Source organism: Poromitra crassiceps (genome assembly GCF_964638095.1).
Source record: "Poromitra crassiceps genome assembly, chromosome: 6".
Classification (NCBI taxonomy): domain Eukaryota; kingdom Metazoa; phylum Chordata; class Actinopteri; order Beryciformes; family Melamphaidae; genus Poromitra; species Poromitra crassiceps.
In genome coordinates, this window is record NC_139627.1 from 2,355,213 (window position 1) to 2,373,776 (window position 18,564).

Below are 18,564 nucleotides of genomic sequence, written 5' to 3' on the forward strand. Positions count from 1 at the left end.
ATAAAAAATGTTAAAAAATAAATAAAGACGTTTTTGGTAGCATCATATTTAGGTCATTTTCAAAATTTTCCCTTGATATATTTCCTTAACACTTTTTTTCCTTCATTGAGGACATATTGAGGATACAAAATCAGTTGAGTTTGGTTTTGTTGCAATTAGTGTGAGGTCAAGTGACATTTTTACTGGACTAGTGGAGCAATGACCAGGACAGCAGGGGGAATTGGGTATTGAGTACAATTCGGGAGAAAATGGGAGAAAAACCCCTCGGTTTTTCTCCCATTTTGGGGTGGGGTGAATAAAATAAAATAAATTGCAGGACTAATCAAAAGCCCTATACTTATATTTGAATAAATGTGGGTCAACTTATGAACAAGTATCTCTGGTGAATGTCTTTTATATTTGTTTTTTATGTCCTTTATTTCTGAAGTTCCTCTTGTCCTCTCTGTCCCTCTCTCTCTCTCTCTCTCTGGTGACGTGTGAATGCGACTCGGCCCTACCTGCATATCAACAGGCCCTGTTGCTGTCTCATTATCAGAGTGGCATTTGCGCCGTCCTGACGGAGCCATCTGGACGCATCCCACACACACACACACACACACACACACACACACACACACACACACACACACACACACACACACACACATATACACACACACACACACACACACACACACACACACACACACACATGTGAGAGAAACCAGCCTGGGTTTGGATCTGACTCATATCAAACAGCCTCTCTGCCCACACACACACACACGCGCGCGCACAAACACACACACACACACACACACACACACACACCAAATACCGACGGCACAAATAGAGCAGTTTCCAGACGCAAATATGTGACATTTAATGAACAGTGAGACCAGAGGCAAAGATTCCAACAGACACTTCCACCGTTGCACCTCCCAGTCACAACAATGAATGTTCATTCAAAACAGCAGCCATTGATGAACCTATATATGTATATTGATAGTATTATAATATATATTATATATTGATAGTATTAGCAGAATAATGTGTGTAGTAATTAAAGTCATGTGTAATGTGTGAAACACTGCTAACTCCAGCCTCGCTGGCTAATGTGGAATGTGTACGTGTGCGCATGTGTGTATGCATACATATGTGTGGGACAGCCCCACATTGCACATGGGCGTATGATTGCCACGGGTTGGAGTTGTGAAACTGCAACCCTCAGTGCCACCGACGAAGACAAGAACATCAACTTCTGCAAACAGACAGACAGCAAACATGCATGTGTGTGTGACCATGGCTATAGTTCCTGCATGTGTGTGTGACCATGGCTATAGTTCCTGCATGTGTGTGTGACCATGGCTATAGTTCCTGCATGTGTGTGTGATCATGGCTATAGTGCCTGTCTTAGCTCTTAGCTTACATTTACATGGCAGCAAATATTATATAGAATATAGAGAAAAATACAAGAAAGATGATTGAAAATGACAACAAACAATTTCTACAAGAGAACCTATTGAGGACAGTACAACAAAGATACAGTGATATTTGTCAAGGCAGTGTACTGTAGAACATCTATTGCCTTGCAATTATTCTTGCTACACTGACTAAATGTACAGGTTAGCAGATATTTGCAGTTTAATACATATTTACAATATGCAGGACCAGATTAAGCAGATCAAGGACAGATCAAGGACCACAATGGAAACAAGTCTGAGACTTTATTGTGCTTATCCTTGTCAATTTTTAAAGCTATGATGTATTTGTATTGCTTTTCAATTGTCGAATAAAATAAAATAAAATAAAATCAAATCAGGGTGTGCAACGTGTTGATCGGTGGCTCTCCAATATATTTATAGAGTGGCGAATTCTTCAATTACTCACATTTTTGACCACGAAAAAAGTACTGTACTTTGTCTCTTGTGTTATTATTGTTCATGTGATCATGCATCAATTCTTAGAATCGTTTCTAATTTGATCTGTGGAAATGTGTCTTTGTGGTTTGGACACTTCGCTATTGTGTGAAAAGCCAGTTACTAAGCGCGAAGAAGAAAAACAAGATTATGTCGCCAAAATGAAAGAGATGGAAGATGGTGTGTGTGTGTCATTTCTAAAAACGCTGCAATCTGGACCCAATTTTATATCCTGGTTTCCAAGCACGCTGAACCCTACTGATGTGATGGCTTGACTGATAAGTAGGCTCCACATTAGTCAGAAGATAGATCAAATGCAGTTTCACTATGAGTGTGTCAGAGCCGAGCGTGGTAGAAAAACACACAGTGCAACAACACACACGAGTGAACCAAGAGGCCTCATAGTTACTATTCTGGGTCGGTGTCAAAGAACTGTCACTGAAAGGTGCATGTGAAGCTTTCTCCCCTGCTGTTAGCGCAGGAGGCTCCTGGGGCCCCCGGGAGTGTTGCAGGGGCGGTTCTAGGCCTTTTTTGGGTGGGCTTTAGCCCACCCAAAAATAGTCTCAGCCCACCCAAAAAAAAAAAAAAAAAAAAAATCCTCTCCAAATCCATGGTGGTCATTAGTAGCAGTTTCTGTTAAAATGATCTTTATTTATTATTTATTTTTGCTTTAAAACTATTTTTTAATTTTCTGCTTAAAGTTCATGAAAAAAAGTGGCATTCTTGTTTTTTCCCACAATAATTTCATAATACCATTTGTAATGCCACCGTTGTAGTGCTGTTGTTCAAAATTAAAGTACATTTTCTCAGATTTATTGGTGTCTTTCTAGTCACACAATTTAATAGTCAGTGTTTCCCATACACTGATCTATTTGTGGTGATACACCCATATAGATTTTGACCCCCACAAATACTGCCACATATTAATTTCAACTAGTTGACTGCAAACTCCTGCTTTAGTGCTTACAGTATATTATTATCTTGTCGGAATATTATTCCAGCCAATAAGTTAGGAAGCTCCCTTTTGATTTAATTTTACTTTTGTTTTGCCTACAAAGCAAAATGTTACTTTACTTGAAACTCCCCTGAAGTGATTTTGGTATTATTTATGCAAGCATAATTCTACCATATAGTAACCTGTATGCAGAATATATATAGTAAATATAGGGAAACAATTGTTTTTTCATCGCTGTAAAACCACAGAACGGTAAAGAAGATATTGATGTGTGTAGTTCTTCATAGATCTAGTCTCTTCATTTTGATCTCAAAGTGCGACAGTTTGATCAATTTTTACTTGAAACTGTACAAAATTTTCTTCCGGGGGGGGCATGCCCTCGGACCCCCCTAGGGGTTCAGTGGTCCATGACCTTTGGGCTGAGCCCACCCAAAGCTCTGATGCTAAAACCGCCCCTGAGTGTTGGCATGTCATCTGACGCTCTGTGCATGCAGGTTAGTGTTAGCATCTGACGCTCTGTGCATGCAGGTTAGTGTTAGCATCTGACGCTCTGTGCATGCAGGTTAGTGTTAGCATCTGACGCTCTGTGCATGCAGGTTAGTGTTAGCATCTCATCTGATGCTCTGTGCATGCAGGTTAGTGTTAGCATCTGACGCTCTGTGCATGCAGGTTAGTGTTAGCATCTGATGCTCTGTGCATGCAGGTTAGTGTTAGCATCTGATGCTCTGTGCATGCAGGTTAGTGTTAGCATCTGATGCTCTGTGCATGCAGGTTAGTGTTAGCATCTGATGCTCTGTGCATGCAGGTTAGTGTTAGCATCTGATGCTCTGAGCATGCAGGTTAGTGTTAGCATCTCATCTGATGCTCTGTGCATGCAGGTTAGTGTTAGCATCTGATGCTCTGAGCATGCAGGTTAGTGTTAGCATCTGACGCTCTGTGCATGCAGGTTAGTGTTAGCATCTGATGCTCTGAGCATGCAGGTTAGTGTTAGCATCTGATGCTCTGTGCATGCAGGTTAGTGTTAGCATCTGACGCTCTGTGCATGCAGGTTAGTGTTAGCATCTGATGCTCTGAGCATGCAGGTTAGTGTTAGCATCTGATGCTCTGTGCATGCAGGTTAGTGTTAGCATCTCATCTGACGCTCTGTGCATGCAGGTTAGTGTTAGCATCTCATCTGACGCTCTGTGCATGCAGGTTAGTGTTAGCATCTCATCTGACGCTCTGTGCATGCAGGTTAGTGTTAGCATCTCATCTGATGCTCTGAGCATGCAGGTTAGTGTTAGCATCTGATGCTCTGAGCATGCAGGTTAGTGTTAGCATCTGATGCTCTGAGCATGCAGGTTAGTGTTAGCATCTGATGCTCTGTGCATGCAGGTTAGTGTTAGCATCTCATCTGACGCTCTGTGCATGCAGGTTAGTGTTAGCATCTCATCTGACGCTCTGTGCATGCAGGTTAGTGTTAGCATCTGATGCTCTGAGCATGCAGGTTAGTGTTAGCATCTGATGCTCTGTGCATGCAGGTTAGTGTTAGCATCTCATCTGACGCTCTGTGCATGCAGGTTAGTGTTAGCATCTCATCTGACGCTCTGTGCATGCAGGTTAGTGTTAGCATCTCATCTGACGCTCTGTGCATGCAGGTTAGTGTTAGCATCTCATCTGACGCTCTGTGCATGCAGGTTAGTGTTAGCATCTGATGCTCTGAGCATGCAGGTTAGTGTTAGCATCTGATGCTCTGTGCATGCAGGTTAGTGTTAGCATCTCATCTGACGCTCTGTGCATGCAGGTTAGTGTTAGCATCTCATCTGATGCTCTGAGCATGCAGGTTAGTGTTAGCATCTGACGCTCTGTGCATGCAGGTTAGTGTTAGCATCTCATCTGATGCTCTGTGCATGCAGGTTAGTGTTAGCATCTGACGCTCTGTGCATGCAGGTTAGTGTTAGCATCTGACGCTCTGTGCATGCAGGTTAGTGTTAGCATCTCACCTGATGCTCTGTGCATGCAGGTTACCCAATGCTACTGCATGTTCATTGACATGCTAAAGCCCTGCTGAATGCATGCGAGGAGAAGGGGGTTCTCTCTCTCTCTCTCTCTCTCTCTCTCTCTCTCCATCTTTCTCACTCCTACCTTCTCTCATTTATAATTGATTGCTCCCACTGTACCAACTTCATTTGCTGCGTGTGAATAATGAATGAGACACGGAGTGGAGGCGCTTTTTCCCCTCCGCTGGTTTGATACCCGATTAGCCGTTTATCTGCGCTATCTGTGACCGGACCTGGAGGGGGCGCCCAACATGTGCCACCGACCCCGGGCCTGGAGGGGGCGCCCAACATGTGCCACCGACCCCGGGCCTGGAGGGGGCGCCCAACATGTGCCACCGACCCCGGGCCTGGAGGGGGCGCCCAACATGTGCCACCGACCCCGGGCCTGGAGGGGGCGCCCAACATGTGCCACCGACCCTGGGCCTGGGGGGGGCGGCCAACATGTGCCATGGAGAATGTTCTGCCTCAGGTATAGAAAGGGCATACTGTAACAGCATCGATTAAAACAAATTGATCAATCCGTTTGATTAGCATGAATTAAGAGCAAGCAACAAAGCCAACGTGTCGTTTTAGGACACGATGTAAGCCTGATGTAACATCAGGCTGTGAGATAGACCCTTTTCACGGGGGCCATTTTGTGTCAAAAAGGCAGAATAAACACAGGTGAAAGCAAAACACTAATGAGGGTTTCCAAATTCCAATCATGGACGTTTGAAACCCTCATTAGTGTTTTGCTTGCACCTGTTTACCCTGCCTTTTCGACACAAAATGGCCCCCGTGAGAAGGGTCTATTGCGGTCCAGTCAGACGGTGAGAGAGGAGAGCTGCTGTGATGGAGGAGGTGAACTCTGCGAACCCTGCAAATTATAGTGAGCGCATGATTCCCATTATAGCCATCTCACTGCAGTGATCATGTCTTTAAGTACCTTATCTCACACGTGTACACACACACACACACACACACACACACACACACACACACACACACACACACACACAGTGTGCGTTGGGATGTGCTCTTTTGAGGTGCACGCCATGTGCAGCACCTTCCCCTCTTAGCAGCCTTCACACAGCTCAATGGACTTCCAAGCTGTGCCCGACACGCAGCCTAGCCCGCTCACACTTTAGCATATGCTTATTAATAGCATGTTTCAGTTCCACAACGCCGGCCGGGAACTGCAAGCGCAGCAGTTTGGAGAACTCGGGGGCCAAAGATGACGTTACCGGTCGGGGGTAAAGTTACGTAAACCAAACCAGACTGCAAACGGCACTTCCTGGAAGAGCCGGAGTTGGCGTGAGCGGCCTAGCTTCGCTGTGCCAGGCCCCAAACTCACACACGTGTCGTGCACACTCTCTCTCACACACACACACACACACACACACACACACACGCACGCACCCACACACACACACACACGCACGCACCCACACACGCACACACACTCACACACCGATGGATGCACACAAACTGATAACAGAGCCACATTGCTGCTCGTCTGCCGTTGAGGAAGGTCGTAACTGACAGCACAGCAGCTGGTCAACCTTCTGCAACCTGATGGAATGTGGTGTGTGTGTGTGTGTGTGTGTGTGTGTGTGTGTGTGTGTGTGTGTGTGTGTGTGATGGAGTGAGTGTGTGTGTGTGTGTGTGTGTGTGTGTGTGTGTGTGTGTGTGTGTGTGTGTGTGTGTGTGTGTGTGTGTGTGTGTGTGATGGAGTGTGTGCGTGTGTGATGGAGTGTGTGTGTGTGTGTGTGTGTGTGTGTGTGTGTGTGTGTGTGTGTGTGTATATGTGTGATGGAGTGTGTGTGTGTGTGTGTGTGTGTGTGTGTGTGTGTGTGTGTGTGTGTCTTGAAGGATGGGTAAAAGTAGGGATACACAATGATATCAGCACATGATCGGTATCACCTGATCACCTTTAAAAACAAATAAATACAAATAATAAGATCGGCATCAGTCTGAAATGATCACTTCTGCCGATATGACTGATATGACAGGCTGATCAACTTACACTTGAATTATTCCCAAAAACTCGATGTTCGACGAATAAAAAAATATGGCATGTTTTACATAACCTAAGTTATTTAGCTCAGTGAATGTGTACATTTTGAAAAGCATTGTATTTATGTCTGCATCTGTCAGTGGGCCGGTTGGAAAATATCGGCATATCGGATAATCGTCCGATGTTGACAACAGTAATGAGATGAGGATGAGGAGGGAGAGGGGGAAGAGGGCGAGGATGAAGAGGAGGGTGAGACTGAGGGTGGAGGATGGGGTGATGATGATGATGGTAAAGGAGGAGGAGGGAGAGGAGTGTCTGCAGCTGTGTCCCTCGTCGCCTCGGTATTAGCTATAAGAACGCCATTCAGCTGCTTGAATCTGTCAAAAGCATCAATAATAGCATCAATATTCATTTTGATCTGCACATCTCCCTCCCTCCCTCCCTCCCTCCCATCCCTCCCTCCCTCTCTCTCTCCCTCCCTCCCTCTCTCTCTCTGTCTCTCACACATCTCAACTCTGAAAGAAAAGCCCGGACAGAGCCAGACCCTGACTCTCTGTCTGGTGGCCTATAGAGTCCTAGAGAAGTGTCTGAGTCTGAATAAGTGTTGATCTGCAGAGGTAGATATAACAGAGAGGCACAGTTAGGATGGACGAGTGAGGAGAAGGAGGGAGGGAGGGAGGGAGGGAGGGAGGGGGGGAGGGAGGGGGGGTAAAAGAAACATGAACGATTTAAAACACAAGAGACCGAAGAGTGCGTGAGAATGAGAAGAGCGATGCACTGTAGGGAGATGGAGAGACAAAGATGAGGGAGAATAGATGAGCCGTGTGAGAGTGTGTGAGAGCGATGGATGATGGAGGCAGAGCGAGCGAGCGAGCAGGAGGAGGAGGAGGAGGGGGAGAGAGAGAGAGAGAGAGAGAGAGAGAGAGAGAGAGAGAGAGAGAGAGAGAGAGAGTGTAAACAGCAGAAGGTTCACTGGGTTCAGTGTTCGGTGGAGGAGCTGGAAGATGGGCGTCAGAACTCCAAGCCCATGGGGGCCCGGATAGTGGTGCGTGACTCACATACTCATCATGCATACATTCACACACATGCATGCACACACACACACACACACAAACCCACACGTGTGTGCGCACACACACACAAACCCACACGTGTGTGCGCACAAACACACACACACACACACACACACAAACCCACACGTGTGTGTGTGTGCGCACACACACACACACACACACACACACACACACACACACACACACACACACACACACACACACACAATTTTATTTCCAAACATGAGCCATTACACACACAAGCCACCAGGGGAACAAACTGAGACATCAATAATAGAACAATTTGAAAAGCGTGGCATATCGTTTATCACAACCCTTTATCATACGACACACCCAGTGTAGGAATTTAACCCGGGGCCAGGGGCAAAAATTGCCCCCAAGAAATCTCAGAATGCTCCTAAAAACCATGATCCAGGGGCAAAAATGGCCCCCAATATTTAGATTTTATTTTCAGTCAATTCATTTAATTTCCATCTCTAACACGCACCCAGCACCTGCAAGAAGACGATGATGAAGAACACACTCACACAAACAGCGCTGTTGTTCACACTACGCTTTAGCAACTTTATGCACTAATTTAAAAAAATAAAAGTGCCCCCAAACTTTTTAGATAGAGGGGGCAAAATTTCCCCCCAAAATATTTATTAAATTTCCTACACTGACTGGACGGACACGCCCCTTTTCCATCGTCTTCTTACAATACTCCCTGAACTCATTTCCACTGCTCACAGGTCCCTTAAGACGAGGCTGGAAGAGACATCCAGCAAATTGCTTCGTTTGCAGCATTCAACAGTACTTTAATCACCCGTGCTCTATATTGGAGCTGTTGTAGAATTCCCCTACTATGTATATTTTGCGGTCGTTGTGTTGCCTTCAATGAAAATCTGACAGGGTGCAACGCAATGTGCAAATGTGCACAGACAGGCGAGAGAAAAAGACACCTGCAGGTCACCCAAACCATCTCACTGTGTGGTGCAATTTTGTTCTCTGGCAATGACTGAAATACCAAGTTGACTGCTGCATATCAGTGGCAGGCCACAGCCTGACGACCAGTCAGAGCCAGACTGTCAGTCAGTCTGTTCACTTCACATGAGTCACTAGGTCTCATGTAGTAGACGCTGAAAAACACCGCACACACGTGCAAAGCTGACATCACAACTGTCATGTTACCCCAAAAACTATCCTTCAACTGACATCACAACTGTCATGTTACCCCAAAAACTATCCTTCAACTGACATCACAACTGTCATGTTACCCCAAAAACTATCCTTCAACTGACATCACAACTGTCATGTTACCCCAAAAACTATCCTTCAACTGACATCACAACTGTCATTTTACCCCAAAAACTATCCTTCAACTGACATCACAACTGTCATGTTACCCCAAAACTATCCTTCAACTGACATCACAACTGTCATGTTACCCCAAAACTATCCTTCAACTGACATCACAACTGTCATGTTACCCCAAAAACTATCCTTCAACTGACATCACAACTGTCATGTTACCCCAAAAACTATCCTTCAACTGACATCACAACTGTCATGTTACCCCAAAACTATCCTTCAACTGACATCACAACTGTCATGTTACCCCAAAAACTATCCTTCAACTGACATCACAACTGTCATGTTACCCCAAAAACTATCCTTCAACTGACATCACAACTGTCATGTTACCCCAAAACTATCCTTCAACTGACATCACAACCGTCATGTTACCCCAAAACTATCCTTCAACTGACATCACAACTGTCATGTTGGCCCAAAACTATCCTTCAACTGACATCACAACTGTCATGTTAACCCAAAACTATCCTTCAACTGATATCACAACTGTCATGTTACCCCAAAACTATCCTTCAACTGACATCACAACTGTCATGTTACCCCAAAACTATCCTTCAACTGACATCACAACCGTCATGTTACCCCAAAACTATCCTTCAACTGACATCACAACTGTCATGTTACCCCAAAACTATCCTTCAACTGATATCACAACTGTCATGTTGCCCCAAAACTATCCTTCAACTGATATCACAACTGTCATGTTACCCCAAAACTATCCTTCAACTGATATCACAACTGTCATGTTACCCCAAAACTATCCTTCAACTGACATCACAACTGTCATGTTGCCCCAAAACTATCCTTCAACTGACATCACAACCGTCATGTTACCCCAAAACTATCCTTCAACTGACATCACAACTGTCATGTTGCCCCAAATCTATCCTTCAACTGACATCACAACTGTCATGTTACCCCAAAACTATCCTTCAACTGATATCACAACTGTCATGTTGCCCCAAAACTATCCTTCAACTGACATCACAACTGTCATGTTGCCCCAAAACTATCCTTCAACTGACATCACAACTGTCATGTTACCCCAAAACTATCCTTCAACTGACATCACAACTGTCATGTTGCCCCAAAACTATCCTTCAACTGACATCACAACTGTCATGTTACCCCAAAACTATCCTTCAACTGACATCACAACTGTCATGTTGCCCCAAAACTATCCTTCAACTGACATCACAACTGTCATGTTACCCCAAAACTATCCTTCAACTGACATCACAACTGTCATGTTACCCCAAAACTATCCTTCAACTGACATCACAACTGTCATGTTACCCCAAAACTATCCTTCAAACTGACATCACAACTGTCATGTTACCCCAAAACTATCCTTCAACTGACATCACAACTGTCATGTTACCCTAACTGATATCACAACTGTCATGTTACCCCAAAACTATCCTTCAACTGACATCACAACTGTCATGTTACCCCAAAACTATCCTTCAACTGACATCACAACTGTCATGTTACCCCAAAAACTATCCTTCAACTGACATCACAACTGTCATGTTACCCCAAAACTATCCTTCAACTGACATCACAACTGTCATGTTACCCCAAAACTATCCTTCAACTGACATCACAACTGTCATGTTACCCCAAAAACTATCCTTCAACTGACATCACAACTGTCATGTTACCCCAAAACTATCCTTCAACTGACATCACAACTGTCATGTTACCCCAAAACTATCCTTCAACTGACATCACAACTGTCATGTTACCCCAAAACTATCCTTCAACTGACATCACAACTGTCATGTTACCCCAAAACTATCCTTCAACTGACATCACAACTGTCATGTTACCCCAAAAACTATCCTTCAACTGACATCACAACTGTCATGTTACCCCAAAAACTATCCTTCAACTGACATCACAACTGTCATGTTACCCCAAAAACTATCCTTCAACTGACATCACAACTGTCATGTTACCCCAAAAACTATCCTTCAACTGACATCACAACTGTCATGTTACCCCAAAACTATCCTTCAACTGACATCACAACTGTCATGTTACCCCAAAAACTATCCTTCAACTGACATCACAACTGTCATGTTACCCCAAAACTATCCTTCAACTGACATCACAACTGTCATGTTACCCCAAAACTATCCTTCAACTGACATCACAACTGTCATGTTACCCCAAAACTATCCTTCAACTGACATGGGGCGGCTTTAGCTCAGGAGGTAGAGTGGGTCGGCCAATGACGCAAGGGTTGGCGGTTCGATCCCCGCTCCCTCCCAGCTGCTGTCGTTGTGTCCTTGGGCAAGACACTTAACCCTCCTTGCTCCCGATGGTGTGTAGGCACTCTGCGTGGCAGGTGTATGAATGGGTGAATGTAGACTACCTACTGATTGTAAAGCGCTTTGGATAAAAGCGCTATATAAATGCAGGCCATTTACCATTTACATCACAACTGTCATGTTGCCCAAAAACTATCCTTCAACTGACATCACAACTGTCATGTTGCCCAAAAACTATCCTTCAACTGACAGCACAACCGTCAAGCCTTTAGCTTCTCCTCAGAACTCAGACAGAATCACAGTGCCTTCACTCCAGTGACTTTCACACGTTACTGACTGGGCTGCAGGTCATGTAACATCCATCCCCTGCAGGTCATGTAACATCCATCCCCTGCAGGGGGACAAAAGAGGACTGAAACACGAGATGACTGCGAGATGAACGCTCCCGAGTCGAGTACACTGAGCTTGGAGACTTTAGAAAGTTATTTGGGCAGAACAGGTGGATGTTTAAAAGGCATTGTCACTTTGAAAGAAGCTGTCTGTCACGATGTCACATTCTTTACAAAGTCTGGCCACACAAAGCTGTCTTTCACAGAGAACACCATGTGCGTCTCACAGGCGGGCCAAACACAATCATAGCAGCCGTCAAGCCTAACAATGGCTAATTAACACCTTGCCGGCGCTGTGCGCTCCCCTGGGAACAAATACATCGCAGTCTTCGTTTTAGCAGACAGACACACGCCGTCTAGTAGGTACATTCTAAAGGCTAATGTACACTAATGTACACCGCCTCCGGAACAGATGCGCTACGGCTCCGGTAAGGGGTGCGAACAGACCCACACTCATGTCATCTGTCAGACACATGAAGGAGCCGACAGAAATAGAACAGGTGCGCCATTTTTCCGTACCGCATGTATCGCCCATCCATTAACATGGGCGAGAGTCGATCCGGATCCGTAACGCATCTGGTGCACATTGCCCATAACAGTGAAGCTGGAAGGCAGGCAGGCAGGTCTATGTACAGTATGTGTGTACTGTGCATGTGGCGCAATGTGGCACTTTGGATGTCTGTTGCCATGGTGACCCCGGGCCAGAATACCCCCATATAGCATATTGTGTCATATTTGAGTAAAGTTGGAGGGATTTGACTTTACTGTCTGGTGCAGGCAGGAGGATCATGACTTTACTGTCTGGTGCAGGCAGGAGGATCATGACTTTACTGTCTGGTGCAGGCAGGAAGATCATGACTTTACTGTCTGGTGCAGGCAGGAGGATCATGACTTTACTGTCTGGTGCAGGCAGGAGGATCATGTGCTTTACTGTCTGGTGCAGGCAGGAGGATCATGACTTTACTGTCTGGTGCAGGCAGGAGGATCATGACTTTACTGTCTGGTGCAGGCAGGAGGATCATGACTTTACTGTCTGGTGCAGGCAGGAGGATCATGACTTTACTGTCTGGTGCAGGCAGGAGGATCATGACTTTACTGTCTGGTGCAGGCAGGAGGATCATGTGCTTTACTGTCTGGTGCAGGCAGGAGGATCATGACTTTACTGTCTGGTGCAGGCAGGAGGATCATGACTTTACTGTCTGGTGCAGGCAGGAGGATCATGACTTTACTGTCTGGTGCAGGCAGGAGGATCATGACTTTACTGTCTGGTGCAGGCAGGAGGATCATGACTTTACTGTCTGGTGCAGGCAGGAAGATCATGACTTTACTGTCTGGTGCAGGCAGGAGGATCATGACTTTACTGTCTGGTGCAGGCAGGAGGATCATGTGCTTTACTGTCTGGTGCAGGCAGGAGGATCATGACTTTACTGTCTGGTGCAGGCAGGAGGATCATGACTTTACTGTCTGGTGCAGGCAGGAAGATCATGACTTTACTGTCTGGTGCAGGCAGGAGGATCATGTGCTTTACTGTCTGGTGCAGGCAGGAGGATCATGACTTTACTGTCTGGTGCAGGCAGGAGGATCATGACTTTACTGTCTGGTGCAGGCAGGAGGATCATGACTTTACTGTCTGGTGCAGGCAGGAGGATCATGACTTTACTGTCTGGTGCAGGCAGGAGGATCACGTGCTGTGGATTTTATTTTTTATTTATTTTACTGAGATGTGCAGCTTACATGTGTTCTTCATTGTGAATATCCAACAGCTTATCTCAGCAGGCCTGTGGTGTATTACGCAACCTACGTCTAAAATGTGTGAAGGCAGAGGGAATGCTGTAGTGACCATGAGTAGTGTGTGTGTGTGTGTGTGTGTGTGTGTGTGCGTGTGTGTGCGCGCATGCATATGTGTGCGTGTGTGTGTGTATTCACCACAGCATGACTCACATGCCACATCAGAGAATATGCTGCAGAAAATTGAGACAACACAGTTTCAAAGAGGAAGCCAGCACTGATAGAGCTCAAAGAGCAACACGCACGCCCACACGCACACTCACACACACACACACACGCACGCACACGCACAACACACAGACACACACACTTTAACCCTCACTGGAAATCCCCTTTTTTTCAGCTGAATGAATTCAACTTGTGAGTATCGGAAACCTCTGGCAGTTACTGAGATGATGTTGAGGATGATGATTGTATTTCCCCAAGAAACACTAAACAAAAATCAACATGTAAGCCAACAATGGTGGTCAAGAGAACAATAATAATAATAATAATAATAATAATAATAATAATAATAATAATAATAATCATAATAATAATAATAATAAAATAAAAAAGTAAAATATTCTTGTCTATTTCATTTTGCTTATGTATCAGAATCACTTTTATTGCCACAATATGTAAAGATTACATACGAGGAATGTGTCTTAGTGTAAGTATACAGCGTAGTGGTCATATCAATATTCAGAAGAAAAAAAGAAGATATTGAAAGACAAGATTACAAAATTGCAAGTGAGGTTCAAATTATGCATTATAACTATACATGGATAGGAGGAGTGTTAAATATGCATTAAATATGAATTTACTGTCCAAGTGGTGCACCATGTAGTTAAGAAGAGTAATATAAGAGTAAAAAGTTCTGGTAGGAGAAGCAGAATACTTTAATATAACGAGTGTAGTCCAGATGGCAAACACCCTTTTGTGTTTATTTCTTGCATAAATAACTAATTGAATTTTTAAATGGTAAAATTCTTTCCATTTGAAAGATTTTCTCTTACATTCTAATCAATGTGCTTCTAAACTCCGCACAGCAGGTGATCCTTTAGTTTGAGCTACCATGTAATACACAATCTGCACCAGCAGATGGCGAACTACACTCACAAATGAGATTATGATTTAGCTCAGGTAAGGAACACTTAATAATGTATTTATTTCACAGTTATGGACGAGTCCTTTACTTCTGGATATGTCACATTCACATTTTTGTTTACAGTTCAATTCCAACATCTGAGTGAGCTTGTGTCGACCCTCAACACTTCATGTCTTGTTATACAGCACATACAGTCTGTTCTGTCTTGTGAACCCTGCAGATCGTCTCTAAATACAGATCTGATCTATGCATATATGCAAATCAGATCAGATGTATTGTCTACAGGAAGTGGGTGGCCTGTGAAAGTGGACTGCTGGCAGAATATACTGTAAATAGCATCGCTCAGCTCATAGATCATCACAGCATCAGGACGGGATGAGATAGGCGATGTATCATAATCTTATTAGCACTATACTTTATATATTAGCACTATACTTCTTCATCTCCTGCCTGCAGTGAGCCTTTCCAACACATGAGCGGTGAGATGGGAGCGTCCTCCTCCAGCTGATGTGTGATGATAGCTTGGAGCCTCCTCGTCCAGCTGATCTGTGATGTTAGCTTGGAGCGTCCTCCACCAGCTGATCTGTGATGTTAGCTTGGAGCGTCCTCCTCCAGCTGATCTGTGATGTTAGCTTGGAGCCTCCTCCTCCAGCTGATCTGTGATGTTAGCTTGGAGCGTCCTCCTCCAGCTGATCTGTGATGTTAGCTTGGAGCGTCCTCCTCCAGCTGATCTGTGATGTTAGCTTGGAGCCTCCTCCTCCAGCTGATGTGTGATGTTAGCTTGGAGCCTCCTCCTCCAGCTGATGTGTGATGTTAGCTTGGAGCCTCCTCCTCCAGCTGATGTGTGATGTTAGCTTGGAGCCTCCTCCTCCAGCTGATGTGTGATGTTAGCTTGGAGCCTCCTCCTCCAGCTGATGTGTGATGTTAGCTTGGAGCGTCCTCCTCCAGCTGATCTGTGATGTTAGCTTGGAGCCTCCTCCTCCAGCTGATCTGTGATGTTAGCTTGGAGCCTCCTCCTCCAGCTGATCTGTGATGTTAGCTTGGAGCGTCCTCCTCCAGCTGATCTGTGATGTTAGCTTGGAGCATCCTCCTCCAGCTGATCTGTGGCTTGGAGCCTCCTCCTCCAGCTGATCTGTGGCTTGGAGCCTCCTCCTCCAGCTGATCTGTGATGTTAGCTTGGAGCATCCTCCTCCAGCTGATCTGTGGCTTGGAGCCTCCTCCTCCAGCTGATCTGTGGCTTGGAGCCTCCTCCTCCAGCTGATCTGTGATGTGAGCTTGGAGCATCCTCCTCCAGCTGATCTGTGATGTTAGCTTGTCCTCCTCCAGCTGATCTGTGATGTAATTGCCTGTTAGAGGCCGCTTATTATGGAAAGAAATGGGGGAGCAGGACCTGCAAGAATCCCTGATGCTAAGTGCTTATTAACTCCCTACAGAGAGAGAGAGAGAGTGTGCGTGTGTGTCAGTGTGTGTGTGTGTGTGTGTGTGTGTGTGTGTGTGTGTGTGCGCGCGCGCGCACGGGGTTGCATATGTGTCCATGTGCTTGTGTGTATTTTTTGAGCAAGTACCTACTAGTAGTACATGCATGTATGTATGCTGTTGTTCCTGCTTAGAGGAAACCCAATTTCAATCAAATCAAATAAAAACTCAAATTTGGCACTGAAAAGTTATGCAAAAGTACTCAGTGATGCAATACTATGAATAGGATCTGGGGGTGAAGTGGATCTTTAGTGATCTGTCTCAGGGAGAGAAGTGGATCTAAGTGATCTGTCTCAGGGAGAGAAGTGGATCTAAGTGATCTGTCTCAGGGAGAGAAGTGAAGTGGATCTAAGTGAGAAGAAGGAACAGGGTTAGGAGGTCAGCCTGCAAACTGTTACGATGACACATGACAGACGTGGGGTCATCCCTATGTTCCCCGGGTCCTATGTTCCCCGGGTCCTATGTTCCCCGTTTTTAACACTCTCCGTAACATTTGGGGTGTCTATCCGCTATGCCGACCACCCGCAATGCCGACCTTAGGTTTAGGCGTGAGGGTTGGGAGAGGTTAGGTTTTGGGTTAGGGTCTGGGGGAGGTTAGGAAGGGTTATATGTTCCCCGGTCCCACAAAAACGGGGAACATAGGACCCGGGGAACATAGGTACGCTCCCACAGACGTAATGCCTGACCCATCCACCGCTGCATGGCCCATCACTTCCATCTCAGACAGGCAGCTACTACACAGCAGGGACAGGCAGAGCGGGGAGGGATTTCATCCTGGTATATTCCTGCACATGATGTCAACAGCCTATTCTCCTCCTGATCCAATTGCTGACTGCCCCCCCCACCCCCCTGTCGTGTCCAGTTGGTACAGGCCACACTGCCGTGGCTTACTATCACTCTCCCTCAGTCCCTAAGCTGCACAGCTCCGTACAACCCCACTGAGCCTGAGCGAGCGAGCCTGTGTGTGTGTGTGTGTGTGTCAGAGAGAGAGAGAGAGAGAGAGAGAGAGAGAGGGGGAGAGGGAGAGAGAGAGAGAGAGAGAGAGAGAGGCAGCCTGAGATGAAGGAGGGAAACCTAGAGAGAACAACAAAGCCAGTCAGTGGAGGGGAGGGAGGCAGTGGATGCAGGAGAGAGAAAGGAGATACAGGGGTAGAGTGAAAGGTGTTCTCTTAGATATTCTTGGCACCAAAGTCCAGAGATGCAATGAGTAGATGAGCGGCCACTCCACACGCCAGCGTCCTGTCCTGGAGCCGTGACAGGAGGGGAAGACACACTGACACTCCAGCGCCGCTCCCACTGCGATTGGATCATGTCGTCTACTGGGTCAACCAACCACAACAAACGTCTGGCATGTAAGTACTGTAACACAGAGTGTATGATGTGTGCCAAATGCCAATCCCTTTCTCTGTCTCTGTCATGAGTTGATATGAATGTGAAGATGAGAACAAAGCGATATTCAGCAGTCAACAAATTGTACTCTAACTTTCTTACTGTACAATAAAATGACTGTGTTTTACTGTAACACTTTGCTGACTTTTCTCTCAGTTCTGAGTAGTCATTGACAACAATGTTGTACAGAAGTCACACAGCAAGTTTGAATAACTACTGCATGTCCTGATTGTCCCGGGCAATAGAGTTTCAGCACAAGATTGTATGGAAGTGAATAAAACCCTGCTTCTAATCTGTACTAAATCAGCGTTACATTATAGTGATGCATCTCTCTGGGGGACATCTTGGACCATCATAATTAGTTCACCTCTTCATACGGCCGGTGTGATTTTGGCATCAGTGTCTCTCTATGATAAGATAACAGTCAGGTTTTGGGGTGGAGGTTCTTGAACAAATAGCCATGCATATCAATTACATGTACGTGACAATTTTGTGAAGAATATATTGCGGAATCCCCCAAGGATTAGTTTGTCGCTCGGTCAGTGGAAAACATGAAAATAGACATGTTCACTCTTCAGTTGACCCTTTTATTAATTGATCCAGTGCAAATCTTTAGGAGCGACCCAGCAAACGATTCAAAGCAATAACATCCACAGGTGATCTCTTCTTAAGCAGATTAACCTGCATCATTGATGGGGGTGTGACACGCAGATGTGCTCTAATTACAGAGTGAAGAGATAACTACCACTTCTTACCATCGCGTCACTGAGTTCAGAGGACACAGAACGGACATGCTAACTGCTACCTGCTCAGAGGACGCTCTTTAGTAGACACAGAACGGACAT

General features: G+C 45.4%; 1 protein-coding gene across 1 annotated transcript in view; it reads left to right on the forward strand.

Moving 5' to 3' along the window:
* The first annotated feature begins 17,440 nt into the window (after positions 1–17,440).
* LOC310778066 (uncharacterized protein) overlaps positions 17,441–18,564 on the forward strand; it is a 20,530-nt gene continuing 19,406 nt past the window's right edge. Inside the window, exon 1 of the mRNA XM_083638386.1 lies at positions 17,441–17,682. Coding sequence (XP_083494512.1) covers positions 17,640–17,682 — 43 coding nt within the window. The 5' untranslated portion in view covers positions 17,441–17,639. The remainder of the gene's footprint in view (positions 17,683–18,564) is intronic.